At 50.1% G+C, this 14,345-nt stretch overlaps 1 protein-coding gene across 1 annotated transcript in view; it reads right to left on the bottom strand.

Moving 5' to 3' along the window:
• Col4a2 (collagen type IV alpha 2 chain) overlaps positions 1–14,345 on the bottom strand; it is a 137,131-nt gene that overhangs the window by 28,742 nt on the left and 94,044 nt on the right. The window contains exons 12-20 of the mRNA XM_075986138.1: positions 12,757–12,798; positions 11,133–11,225; positions 10,399–10,434; positions 9,572–9,622; positions 9,118–9,162; positions 5,017–5,070; positions 4,225–4,291; positions 3,549–3,659; positions 2,704–2,853 (exon numbers count right to left, since the gene is read on the bottom strand). Of these exons, the coding sequence (XP_075842253.1) occupies positions 2,704–2,853; positions 3,549–3,659; positions 4,225–4,291; positions 5,017–5,070; positions 9,118–9,162; positions 9,572–9,622; positions 10,399–10,434; positions 11,133–11,225; positions 12,757–12,798 (649 nt within the window). The remainder of the gene's footprint in view (positions 1–2,703; positions 2,854–3,548; positions 3,660–4,224; positions 4,292–5,016; positions 5,071–9,117; positions 9,163–9,571; positions 9,623–10,398; positions 10,435–11,132; positions 11,226–12,756; positions 12,799–14,345) is intronic.

Below are 14,345 nucleotides of genomic sequence, written 5' to 3'. Positions count from 1 at the left end.
GCTCTATTCCCATTGGAGAGTTTATCTAGGCACAATGGGGATAGAAGGGACCAGAGAGAATTTCAGGGGCTCCATCAGTGACGAGAGATGGGGGCGAGGCATTGCAAGAGAGAGCTTCAAGGAAGGGGGCACTACAAAGTGTCCAGGGAGATGAGAACAGTGGACAGACCTCATGGAAGGGGAGAGAAGAGAAGCCTGTGACCCCTCCAGGAGCTGCTCAGGTCTAGATTGGGCTCTAACCTAAAGCTTCCAGCTCTCTTGACAGGGGAGGAGAAAAGCAGATGTAAGTAGAGGATTCATCTCCCGGACTTTAGGAATGTTGCCATTTACAACTAGGGACCTGTCATCTAGGACAAAGAGGGATGCCCTTGGGAAGTAGTAAGGTCTTCACCAAGGCATAAGAGAGCCATGTCTTTCACCTGGGATGTTTCTCTCTATTTAATCCATTCATAATTTCAAACACGTTCTTTGGAATGTGTGAGATCTCAGCAGGACTTCCAAGAAGAAACCAACAGCTGATTCAGTCAATCAATGGTGCCAGCAGAGCCTTTCACCTCAAAGGAAGCTGGCATCCAGGTTCGCTCTTATTCTAGCGTGAATGACTAAGCATCCTGGCTTCCAGCAGCCATAGCCTATGAAATAGGACCAAATGCAGTTCCTGAGCAAAGACTCCAAAAAGCTCAGTGCTGAGAAAGGTTGAACTCTGTGGGAGTCCGGGTTCCCGGTGCTAAGTTACAAGGTGGATACTAAGTTGGGAGACACACCACTAAAGCCAATGGTTGGCTACTTTTTATAAACAAGGTTGCTAGAAAAGCAGATGGTAACAATGTATCTCACAGAGGAAACAACTCAGGAAGGGCTGAAGGGGGATGCCCTGACATTTTTCAGCTGACAAACTTTCTTACACCAGTCCATTTTCTGTATGCATTCCCTTATCAGCTGATAACCCATGCCAGACAACGGTTTACTCATGCTAGTTTATCTATGTCAGTGATAATGGAAACCACTAGTGAGCCAAATTTACGCACGAAGACAGAGTACGCTCATGGCAGGATGGAGTGGCCGGGACAGTGTCTTCACTCACGGCACGTTTTCATGCTTTTGACACATGTAAGAGAAGCCCTACAGATGCTGCACACAGGAAAGGCAGGCTCATAGAAATCCATATGTCACCAATAAATACTTTCCTGTCAACATTAACAAGCAAAACTTGCATCATGCATACTACTTTCTATGTAATAGAAAACAGTAAAGATAGCTTTGCTCAAATACATCAACCAAGGAGCGAATATTCAAAACTTCTTGAGCGAATGTGTTTATCTTCCATACGAAAGAAAACTGGACAAGCACACTCAGAGCAAGTTAAAATGTTCCTGTAGAAGGTGAAGCGGAAGCAGAAGTGACTGGCTTTCTATATACCTGTTTTATCTAAGTATTTCTTTCTATGGAAGAAACACTGCCAGCAATTTTCCTTCTGGAAATGACATAGAGAAGGACTTTCCCAAAGCAATGAAAACATCAGCCTCTGAACTTGAAGTTTAAGTTAAAACCTAACACTGTCTATTAGCAAATGGGATGCTCTGGCCCAGAAGGGAGGACTCGAGGAGATGCCCTGGACCTGAGGAGGGACTCGGGAGATGTCCTGGCCCTGAAGGGAGGACTCGAGGAGATGTCCTACCCATGAGGAGAGAACTTGAGAAGATGCCTTGCCCCTGAAGGGAGGACTTGAGGAGATGCCCTGCACCTGAGGGGAGGACTCGAGGAGATGCCCTGGCCCTGAAGAGAGAACTCAAGGAGATGCCCTGCCCCTGAAGGGAAGGCTTCAGGAGAGACGGCTGGAGTGATCAGAGAGTTGAAATCATTTAGGAAAGAAGAGCCTACATTTGAGTCAATGTCACCCAGAAAAAGAGAATGACCTCTTATTTCCAACCAGTGCCTCATAAGCTAATCTCCGGGAGATGAAACATTCCCATGAGGTCATCATCAACATCAAACGTATAACTGAATGCTACAGCTGAGAGGATGGCTTTTGTGGATGTCCAGCTCAAAACTACGGTACATGTATGACTCCTCAGTAGACAGAGTGTTCTCAACATAAGGACAGCATACACCATCACAACCTGAGAATGTACCTTGGCAGACTCGGGGACCATCCCAGCTACTATGGAGTCATCCTGGCTGACCCAGGGACCAGCTCTGCTGCTGTGGGGTGGCAGGCTGGTCCAAACCTTCATCCTCATCTACTAGATTCTTATCTACCCAGGCTCTCTGGGTCTCCTGTCTCCCTTGGCCAGTGGCTGCCATTCCTTTTGGCAGCTATCTTTCCTGTGACTTTGGCTTTGCAGTGGCAGAGATGCTGATGGCTGTAAGATGCTGAAGCACAGAGGAGCTGAGTTAAGACAGGAGATACTTGCAGAGACCTGGGCACAGTGATTTCAGTGCATAGCCCCTTCCAGACACAGCACCTTAGATTCCCTGCTGAACTTCCTGCAGCCACAGCACACTGTGTGAGAACTGTGGGATTCCTGCTTCTCTACAAGCTGAGAGGCAACAGCTGTCTGTTGTCATGGTTCTGGTGTGGACCCTGGCAGTGCCCGCCACATCCTCATCCACGGGCCTACTGAATCAACTCACAACCATTTAAAAGAAAACCCTGGATGATACTCAGCTTGATTAGGTTCTGGATGAACACCAGTCACTTACCGTCTGGTCCAGGTGCACCTGCAGGCCCAGGGGCTCCTTGGAGACCTGGTTTTCCATCAGCTCCTGGTGGACCTGGATATTGTGCTGGGCGGCCTGGTTCTCCTGAAAAGCCTTTTGGTCCCATCTCCCCTGGAAGGCCTCTCATCGAATCTGAAACCCAAGAGCGTTCACAGTAGGTGAGTGTTCTGATATTTAAAGGTTGCGTTAGCTTCTGTGTCACAGGGGACCACCATCAGGGACAAGTGTCATGAACCAGTGATGACCTTAGTATGTTTCTTCAGAGCTTGTCCACTTTCACAACCCTGGAACTATGACCATTTGCTGACAACATTGGACAGCATCCTGCTTCTTCCATCCAGGGACCAGACCACACCAATCACCCACCAGAGTCACAATCTAACCTTCCAGGGACCAGACCACATCAATCACCCATCAGTGTCACAGTCTAACCTTCCATGGACCAGACCACACCAATCACCCACCAGAGTCAGAGTCTAACCTTCCAGGGACCAGACCACACCAATCACCCACCAGAGTCACAGTCTAACCTTCCAGGGACCAGACCACACCAATCACCCACCAGAGTCACAGTCTAACCTTCCAGGGACCAGACCACACCAATCACCCACCAGAGTCACAGTCTAACCTTCCAGGGACCAGACCACACCAATCACCCACCAGAGTCACAGTCTAACCTCACTGGTGCCCTTCAGCTCAGCAGTAGCTGAGGCTACTCCATGAGAAGGAAGGATGGAGCCACAGGAAGGCCATGTGGCCAGCAAAGCCTACTGGTCCATGTCCACACCTAAGGCCGGGTACCTTCTGATGCTACAAAACTCCATTACCTTCATCTCCAACAGATGGACCTTGGGGCCCCATGGGGCCAGGGTCTCCAGGCTCGCCTCGACTTCCTGGTTCCCCATGAGCCCCTGGGAATCCTGGGTCACCTCTGGCACCTGCAACCAAGACAGATCCCTTGCAATGAGAACCATTGTCCAGGAACAAGCCCCCACCAGAGCAAGGAGTCTGTCATCACAGGTCATTGCAGGCACCCACTTCCCGGTGAGTACCCTGAACACAGAAAGAGGCAGGTGAAGCTCAAATGCTGCAGATACAGAGGACTCTAATTTACAGCCTAGCCGGGTAAGATTCTGATAAATACAAGACATCACAGAGGATGTCAGAGACCCTCGGAGGTTTCAGGGGAGAGCAAACTGAACTGAGAAGAATCAGTGGCATTCTAGGTGTTAAAAACCAGAACCCGTGGCTCTCCTGGAAATGCAGAAATGCCTTCGCTGACAGATGATCTGGACAGTAGCGAGTGTTGTCAGGCAGAACCAAAGTGACTGCTTCTAATGACACCTTGGAGCCCCCAGGGGCGCTGGGCTGTCTCTGAAGCTTGTGTTCTGAACACCTTCATTTTGTTTCACTTAGAAATCTGTCTGGAGAGTTTATGACTTTGTTCCTGAGAGAAGAGGGTCCGTGTGAGGCCACATCATGCACAGAAACTGTTGTACCAACCTTTTGCCAGAGATGGATGGGGCGAGTAGACAGGGGGTCCCGGGGGGCCTTGTTCTCCACGTTCTCCCTGGGGGAAAGAAGACACTGTGAGTCTGGCTTTCCAGAGTCTCTTAATTTACATATTGCCCAGGAGTGGGCAGAACGTGGAACTGGTTTAACAGGGCATGTTTTCTTACTATCATCCAACCTGGACCGTCCCCATGGCAACATCTCTACCATGTGACAGTGGGGAGTTCCTGCATCCCAGCCACCAGGCAGACATAAAAGGGACCAGCACAGCATGTGTGGATCTCCTTGCAAAGTCCTTGCCAGGGGAGAGATGCCGGAAGTGGCTGGGAGACTGCTATGGTTTTGAGACTCAGACCTTCACAGTGTTGACATCTGAACCATCTGGGGAGGGGGGCAGCATGGAGCTGCAGGGACACCCAACACCATCTGCTCTGTAGACTCCAGATACACCCACACACTTCCCTGCTCTCCCCAGACACATGCTCTAGCAGAAAGGGTCACCCATAAGGCTGGGTTCCCCCTCATAGCTACCCTGGATCACCTCCCTTGATCTTCCCGCCCAGCCCTTATGGTTAACTACACAAGTTCCATTCTCCATCAGTAGCTGGAGGCACCCCTCATCTTTCTGCTCAAATCCAGTCTCAAGCTTCCCTTCGGATTGGGTGCAGGCAGCACACAGTCCCCTCACTCTGCGGGATCACATTAACAGCCACCGCTCATGTCCTCTGCCCATGCTGCTTGGGTGAGGAGCAGGATATCACCAGAAAGAGAGACGTGAGTTACCTTGGGCCCTCGGGGTCCGCTGGGACCTTGGAAACCATCCAAGCCTCTGCCTCCCTGCAAGAAAGATAGGGGCTTGTTATCTCCAGCTTCAGGGGGGACCTCCAGAAATCAAGCCCATGCCACTTCTACCAGCATAGCCAATGGAGACACCAAGCACCCCCTTATGCCCCCACCCCCGTGTACTGTCAACTCCCTTGTGTTGGGTGCACAAATGTCTTTATAGCTGCTTTGCTTGACCCAAGAGCCAGAGTCCAGATGTGGCACTAGTGTCTGTCGATTCTCTTTCTGTTCCCAGCAGCCCTGACAGCCTTTCCTCCCTCTGCACCTTAATTTCTTTTCCAGATTGATTTCATGTGCACGAGTACTTTGTCTACACGTATGCATGTCTGCCGTGAGAGTGATTGGTGCCTGTGATGTCAGAAGAGGGGGTCAAACCCTGGACTAGGGTTACAGATGGTGGTAAATGACCAAGTGGGTGTTGGGAGCAGAGTCCAGGTCCTCTGCGAGAGCAGCAAGTGCTCTTAACCACTGAGACATCTTCCAGTGCCCTCCCCTTAGGTTCTTTTTCTTAGTATTTTTTTTTGGTGGTTGGTGTTGAGAATATTGGGTGGTTTGTGCTTCTGGCCTCATGGTACTATGTAATACGGTCCCTTGCCCTTCCATTCCCCGCCCAGCCTCCAAGTGAGCAAGAGATTGTGTAGGACCTGTCTCTACCTGCGGTGACAGCCATGCTTCCTCTGTCCTCACTTTAGAGGAGAAGAGCTAGTTGCCTTGCTAGCAATTTCTTGACTGATCAGTGAGGTCACACCTGATCAATGGGGTCACACCTGTTCAGTTGGGTCACATCTGATCAGTGGGGTCACATCTGATCAGTGGGGTCACACCTTATCTGTAGGATCACACCTGATCAGTGGGGTCACACCTGGTCTGTGGGGTCACACCTTATCTGTAGGATCATACCTGATCAGTGGGGTCACACCTGGTCTGTGGGGTCACACCTGGTCTGTGGGGTCACATCTGGTCTGTGAGGTCACAGCATCCCATCAGTGGGGTCACACCTATTCAGTTGGGTCACATCTGATCCATTAGTTAAACTCTCTCTCCATGATGAGTTTTGAAAAATTCCATTTGCCACCAAACAGAATCCCTGAGCCTCTTGATTTGGAATGTCTCTTTTCATTAAGAAATCCTTAATCCTAATTTGGTCTCCAGTGCCCTCAAGTTCCCATTGACGAGGAAGCTGGTATGTGGAGCTTTCTGAGCAGCTAGTCCCTCTTGCAAACGACCACATATGGCAAAGTCTCCAAGCCATGCCAGGGCGAGGTAAAAATGGGCCTGCCTGTCGAGTTACTTTATAGATTTTCAAGCCCAGGAGCTCACATGCTGCTTGATGGACTAACACTGTCTGATTTTTTTTTTAATCTTTTCCTTTTGCAGGGCTGTGGTAGACTCTTGGCCTTCCAAGCTAGGTGGAGCTGAATTCAAAAGAGTGGTTGAATTTATGCTCAAGAAAGAATGCTGAGCACCAAGGAGGCTCGTAGGCAGAGGTCCTCAGTAGCTGGCAGAAGTGTACTGTCAGGAAACGCTCACAGCTAGGCTTCTAGGGAAGGTTTCCTCCAATGATGAACAGAAAGAAGGCTGCTGTCTTATGGGTCTGGATGTGTTTCCATGTCATTCTGGTTTTTCTAGATCTTTCCTCAGACCCGTGGCACAAAGAACAAGGGTTAATGCAATCCAACTTGGGGGCCTTGAGGGGAAAGACTTCATCTGGGCTTAGTCTAAGAGGGTTGCGGGATGCCACAGAATGCCCAGCCTGTGGGCACAGCTTTGCTGCCTGTTTGTGACTCCCACATAGCTGGAAAGTCACCCCTGGTGGATGTGATGCCTGAAGAATGGTTCTGTTGCAGTCCAGTAGCCCTGCCTACATGGGGATGTCTTTTTTCCTGTGCTGCACACCCATACTGCACAAGGACTGTGTTAGTGCATGGATCCAGGAGACCAGGTCTCCATGAGCACACTCTATAGAGAAGATTCTGCTGTCACTAAACGGATCTCCCCAAACGAGGGAAACAATCGCCACATTTTCAGAAAATGTAACACAGCAAACGCGTAAGCTATCTCTCTTCCCTGGCTGTAGCTGTTTAGTTTGCTAGGTGTCCATGTCCATGTGTCTGTGCAGAGGCATGTGCAGATGGTTCTTTGTTCTCGCAGGGAGGCAGAGGCTTCCTGAGACACATGGCTTTCTCTGCTTACTCCTTCTCTCTCACGCTGCTTTAATGGGTCGCTGTCCACAGCAGCTCCTGAGAGCTGCCTTGGGTTCTGGCTCTTAAGGCCAACAGCTTCAGCACATCTGGGAAGCTCATGCGGAGGCAGCAGCTGGACCAGTTGGATGCTGTGGTTTGCACTAACACGCAGCACGCTGAGTCATTTGTGTATGTCTGCCGATTTCCCTATTTTTTCAGTTGGGTAAACTATTTCTTCCTCTGACCCATTTAAGCACAGATGTCTGTTTCTTCCCAAGCTACAGAGAGAAAGCTGGATGGGCATGTCTATCATACATGTGTCTGAGGAACAGTAGCAGCCAGGGGACCAGGAGCCAGGGTTTGCTGGGCTGTGTCTAGTGTTCTAGTCTTCATGGACCTTTAGTCCAGGGGCAGCTGTGATCAGCCACAGTTTTAGACACGGCAGCTCCTTTGTGTTCCGTGAAGAGTGACATGTCACCCACCCGCCTCAGCGATACACTGGCTCTGAGTCCATTGGGTTTTGGGTGCGGTGTCTGCTGTAGCCACCTCTACATGGTCCATTGGGTTTTGGGTGCGGTGTCTGCTTTAGCCACCTCTACATGGTCTTATTGCCATCTTTAGGCGAGCGGCATTCTGGCCTTGGTTAGGGAGTAGGGGAACAGCTATTGCTTCTGGTGTGTTACCTCTGGGAAACACATTCTTAGCAAGAACCGATGTGATAGGAAGTTGGGTGTAGTTAGGGCAAGGCCACCAGCCTGAGTTTAGGGTCAGCAATGAGAAGAAATGAGAACAGCCATGACATTGGTCTCCATGGTACATGGTCAGTGCCAGACTTGGCCAATAGCTAGAGCCGTGGACGTCAGCCACAACGCCAGGGGGGCAAGGCTACTTGCTGTCCCAGACGAGCCACACGATTCTTCAGTCTTTGCTCAGCCTCTGAGCTCCACAGTGTCACACACACACACCTGCTGTGGCAATCTGAACGGGATTCACGGGGAGCTGGCGGTCTGAGGCTACTCTCTGAGCACTGACAGGAGAGCGGGGTAGAAACACCAGCCATGGGACCCTGTGTGTGTACCCTGGTGCTGACTGCAAGCTGACTGGAGGCACAGCGGCATCCTGGGGTAAATGTGGTGCATGTGTGTGGAAGTGGGGTGACCTCTACATGGGTGAAACATGGAACAACATGGCACAAATGTACTTATTTCTTTGTGCCAAGTTATGAGCATGCTAGGTCCCATGACCCTGGAGGCTGCCAAGGATCTAACGCCAGACTCCAGGGCTGTCTGCTGTGGGTGACAGGATGGAGCTGGACTCCGAGGCAGGTGGACAACAAAAACCGTGAATAAGTAAAATAAATCTTGATCTGATAAAAACATTTCTATGTGCACTTCTGCTCCAGTGTGTGCTTAGCGGATGCTAAATCTTCTCTGGACCTGTAATAACCTTCTCACGCACACTTTCTTTTCTTTAAAAAAGGAAAAAAAATGGTGTCACAACCCAGGAGGAAAACGAGGTTATCATTAAACATTAGCAAGTATCAAAGTATGTGTAGATCAAAGAAATAGAGGGACAACCTATGAATGACAATGACTTTGAGGGGAGGGGACCTAGTGAGAAAAACCTGGGGTGGGTTCTTTGGAAGAACCAGCGGACTGATGAGCAAAGTCCAGACGGAGGCTAATGTGCCACTAAGGGCTTTGAGAGTTGGAATGGTCACTTTTCATAAATGACCCCTGTGAATGAAGGGGACATCTCAAGTGGGCGTTTGGGACAAATGTATTTCTCTGAGATCCCACTTGTTATATACATGAGCTTTCAGGCCTGGAACAGTTCACGTTTTGTGTGTCAGACTTACTTTCTGTCCGAAGACTCCTTTTTCTCCATCAACGCCAGGAAGACCCTGTGTTGAACAGAAAACACAAGCAATAAACAGTCTGGAACATGTGACCAGATTCCCCAGAGGGCTGCATGACAGTGTCAACAGTTGTTAAGCAGCCTTCTGCCTTCAGGGTTTGGAAGCACAGGGACAGGTGGCCACCCCACCCCAGGTGCTGAGATGGTTGTTGATGCTCATGGCTCTGAAGGTGACACCTTCCTGCAACAGATGAGCCTCCCCATGACGGAGGGACAGTCTTACTGGACTCTTTGGGTGGCCAGGCATGAACCCTCATTCTAGACACTCTCTGCAGTGTGTTACAAAGATTAGTTTCATACCAGGAGGAACCTCCAGGGCAGGTACAGTGTTTTAAAAAGACAATCCGTTTAAAAAGACAAGCCAACTAGTCATGGCTACACAGTACATGGCTCACCCGTGTTCCTGGGAATCCCATGATGCCTTCCTCGCCTTTTGAATGGGGGCCCTAGGAGAGAGAAACAGAATGAGAGGGGTGAGGAGTGTCTGGAGCTGACTGCACCAGCGAGACACTCTGCAGCCTCCTCAGGCCCCTCAGCGACAGGTGCTGGAGCAGGTAATTTGGGGGCAGAGAGAGCACAGGGCTGGGTGTGGATCACCTTTATCCAGGATGTCACGTGTCACCACCACAGGTAAGCGACAGTGAGGAAGAACTAGGAAGGTGTGTCAAACTGGACGGGATAAACCAGATGGCAGTGACTCCTCGGCCCAGGAGAGGCCCAGAGTCTCCCTCCCAGCCCCTCACTCATACATTGTCACACTCAGCTGACAGCATCAGATAATGCTAAGTATTATTACAGTAATATTATACATGTTATATTATATATAACAATTATGTTATATGATATATAGTATTATATAATATCCAATAGTTTTATACAAATACACTGTGTCTCCTTGATACCTTCCCATGTAGAGGAGTGCAGGAGAACCCAAGAACCCAAGGGCTAAGACCAGAGCACACCCCACTGTTCAGAGCACAACCCACTGTTCAGAGCAAACCCCACCAATCAGAGCACACCCCACTGTTCAAAGCACACCCCACCACTCAGAGCACACCCCACCACTCAGAGCACACCTCACTGTTCAGAGCACACTCCACCAATCAGAGCACACCCCATGATTCAGAGCACGCCCCACCAGTCAGAGCAAACCCCACCATTCTGACAGGAGCCCCGAAGGCAGAGCAATCCCCATGGGAAAGAACTCCATCACTGAACTTACTGGTATCCCTTGATCTCCTCTGCTCCCCTTTTCTCCCTGTGAAGAACATAGAATGGGAAATGTTTACACCTTTGAGACCCGAGGTGCTCAGGCACTGATCCTGGCTTAAGATACGAGGTTAAAAAGTACTTGACAAAACTTCAGGCCATTTTGACGATTTCCTGTGGCAATCAATAACAGTCCTAGGTGCTGGAGCTTTAAATATCAAACGCAAAAAAGGATTATTTTTGTATTTTCACAAGATGAACGAACTCTTCAGTGATTTGTGATGTGCCTGGAAGCCTTTCTCTTCCATCTGAGTGAGCAGCAACGGAGCACAGGCACTTCTGACCACCCAGATGGATGCTGGCTGCTACAGATCTGTCCTTAGTGTGAGAATACACCTAGGAAGACCCCCAAATGACCACACTCAGTCAGCTAACTCTGCTTAGGAAAAGACAGTTCAAACACACTAAGCAGTATAGACCCTTCTTCACTTCTGTTTTTGTACTGATGGTCCTTGGCCCATCTTTGCTGCCAGCACTGAAGATCCTGCGGCTCACAACTGTCTCCTGTGGCCTGGCGGGAACCGTGCAGTTCCCTATGATAGCTGGGGCAAATCTGATTTTTTTTTTTCCCCACCAATTTGGCAGCGAGGTCTTTCCCATCTTAGGATGCAACTGTTTACATAAAATGAAGGAAGTGACATTTGCACGCCCCTTTTCCTAGGTCAACTGGGAACGGCCACTCTTTACCTTGTACAGATCCCGATCGTACGTTGATGGTGTGGGCCCAATAAGCGTGACATCGGATGGGATCCCGTTGGGTCCTGGCTGTCCGATGTCACCCTGAAGATTGTTCAGCAAAAGTGACAGTGTTGAATCAGGAGAAGGGCACAGGACTTGGGTGACTGCACAATCCCACCACCCACACTATTTTGTTTTGCATACCACTGAATGCCTGTTTTCTACTGAAACAAAAATCTAAACTATCACATCATCACATCAAAATTATCATAATCTAGGATGGCGGGAAGTGTACTTCCTTCACCGGTTGTTTATAATCTATGCGCTGAGGTCAGAGATCACCCAGAACCCCACACTGCATCTGCGTCTGCGGGCTACAGCCTTGGGTCGATTTCTACACAAGGAAGCTGTTAGGTCTGACTCTGGTGTCACAAGCAGAAGGTATTGGATGTGCTGGCGAGCAAAGGCTAGACCAAACACCTCAAGGGGGCGGTCACTGCCCACCATCACGGCCAGCAAGCCTAGCTCACTCTCTTCCTCCTTCAGGAACGGATGAACACAAAAGAACCTGATTGATTTTTCTCCTGCTGTTTCCACATATAAACGACACCATGAGTAACAGGAGCATCAGCAGACTGGGTCACCCTCTGAAGAAGGCTTCTACGTGTGCTCCAAGCACTAACATGCTCGAAGACTATTTAGGGCCTTGCTGTGCTCATTAGTATCCGATTAAGACCTTTGGTGGACTGCAGACCCAACTTCATCTCCTCCATCCCCCATCTGACTATGCCCTCTTTTATTTTACTGTATGACTGTGGGATATTTCACTGGAGGGGACTTTACATTTTTATGTGTTTTGATCCTTAATTTTTTTACCCTTGATGTCTTAGGAATCCTGACTTCCGTTTGTGGGACTCAGTGAAAGAGCAGGGTGCCTACACAATGACAACTCTCACACTGGAGAGCCTGAGGGGCACAGATGCTGCTCAGTGAGTGGGCGGGCTCATGGGGAACGAGAATGGGGTTGGCTGGCTGGCTGGCTGTGGGTACCAGGCTCCTCTTCCAGGAACATGAAAGGTAGCAGTAAGAGGTCACAGGTCACATAATCCTCTTCTATGACGTAAGTCAGCCAGGGCAGCCATGTGACCTGCTTCCTGAGGTGGTTCCAGATCATTCTTTAGTTGAGTCCCCAGACTTATTTTTTTCAAGGCAGGGTTTCTCTGTGTGCGTTGGCTCTCCTGGACCTCCTTCTAGAGACCAGGCTGGCCTCAAACTCACAGAGATCTGCCTGCCTCTGTCTCCATGTTCTGGAATTAAAGAGGTGTGCCACCACCACCTGGTTCAGCTGAGTCCCTTTAATCTTCTCTGGGTCCCACACATTAGAAGACACTCTTAGGGAACACCTCCATTTCCGAGTCCTTAAGATAGGTGGAAGTCACATGTCCCTGTCTGACTCTACACCAACCTAGACAGTTCACATTCAAGTCTCACTGATCGGCCACTGTCCCTGGAGTGTGGGTGACCTGACACTCAACCGTGATCTCTATGTGAAGTGTGCTTGCAGGTCACCTGGAGGGCACCAGGTCACCCTGGGTAGTGATGGTCACCAGTTCCTGTCATTGGGTCTCTTTACCTTTTCACCCTTCTCTCCATAAAAACCAAGTCCTCGGTTGCCCTGGAAACAGAGATGGTGTCTATGAGTTTGTAAGAATTGAGAATCACAGTGAAATAGAAGTATCTTTTAGAAGAAAAGAGGCCACACCCTCCCTGGACTGTGACCCTTGTGCCCATTAGGATCCTCTGTCTAAGGAAGGCCTGAGGAGGGAGTGGTGGAGCTGAGAGGGGTCCATCAGCTGACGCTAGCACCTGATCCATCCAAGGGAGGTCAGAGCTCATCCTCGGGCTCTGGGCCTTCTAAGAGAGAGGGCAGCCGTACGATGGTCTAGACACCATACCTGGAGATCCAAGTCATATCATTTTGATAAAAGCCACCCTAGCTTCTTAGCAACATTTCTTTCTTTTTAATGATTTTAGGGGACTTAGCACTGATTACATTCCATAATTATGGGCCTGTTTGGGTTGTTTTCCGGGGCAAGTCAGGCCCGTGTCTCAGCCAGTGTTTATCTAACAGTTCCTCTGAGGAGCAGCTGGCTGGAGTCAGCTCTCCCTGCTGCCTGAGACCAGCAATGAGGAGCCACCCCGTAAATTCACATGGGGTGCTTCCACACAGCACTCTTTCCTTTTGCCCCCTCCCTCCCAGCATCTGTGTGTCTTTCCTAGAATCTCTCTATTGCTACAGTGAGCAAGAGTCACACAGGACCCCTGAAGTCCCTCTCTGCAGTCTACTGTCTGCCTCCTCTGATGCTGAGATATCGTTGGAAAATAAAAAGCAAAACCTTTAATTACATTCTGCTTTTCTTGCTCCGCCACCTGGCTGGGAGCTGAAATCAAAGCCCAGGATGGCGGTCATGGGAGTCCCTACAGCGTTAGCTGCTCAGAGCCGCTTGTCAAAGTTGCCAGGAAGTGACTTGGCCCAGGGTGAGGGGGCTGTTTGTATTTGCAGCAGCCAGGGGAGATCTGAGGCCAGAGCCTGGGCTGGGCCACTGCTTCCTTGGCCCTGCAGCCCTGCCGGCTTCCGCTGTCCTTGGCTGTAGGCCCTTTCCATCCTGCTCAGGGCTGTCTGATGGCGGTGAGTGTGGGGGGAGTGGGAGGGATCCAGGAGCCTCCTCAAGTTCCAGCTCCAGCTGGGAACTCTGTTGAAGGGGATGGGAGCCTAGAGGGGTATGGGGGTGGGTGGCAGGCAAGGTCACCAGGGGTCACAGAAATGGGACTGCCTATGGAACAGGCGTGGGAACATGAAGACCCGCCTCTGGACACGGAGCAGTGGATGGCTCGCACAAGCTTCCTGCTGGACCCCAGTATCTCTGATCAGATATTTTCCTCATCAACATTACTGAGTCTGGAGATTTGTCCAACTTTCCCAGGTCATAAGAAGCCCTGGCTCTGCTCTCCAAGGTTCAAAGAAACCCCATGCTTGGTTGTGCTTCCAATATAACAAGTGGCCCTGTCATGGGAGCAGTGTGGCTTTGGGATCCAGCCTGGTTCAGAGGCACTGGACATGTCCCTAGTGTTGACCTGAGGCTCCGATGGATTCCCCCCACATCCAGGAGGGAGGAGGGTTTCCCATTTTCCCTTGAGCAAACATAGTGTCCCCTTGTCTAC

Source organism: Microtus pennsylvanicus, chromosome 9, assembly GCF_037038515.1.
Source record: "Microtus pennsylvanicus isolate mMicPen1 chromosome 9, mMicPen1.hap1, whole genome shotgun sequence".
In the NCBI taxonomy this organism is placed as follows: Eukaryota; Metazoa; Chordata; class Mammalia; order Rodentia; family Cricetidae; genus Microtus; species Microtus pennsylvanicus.
This window is presented reverse-complemented; position numbering and strand designations above follow the sequence as displayed.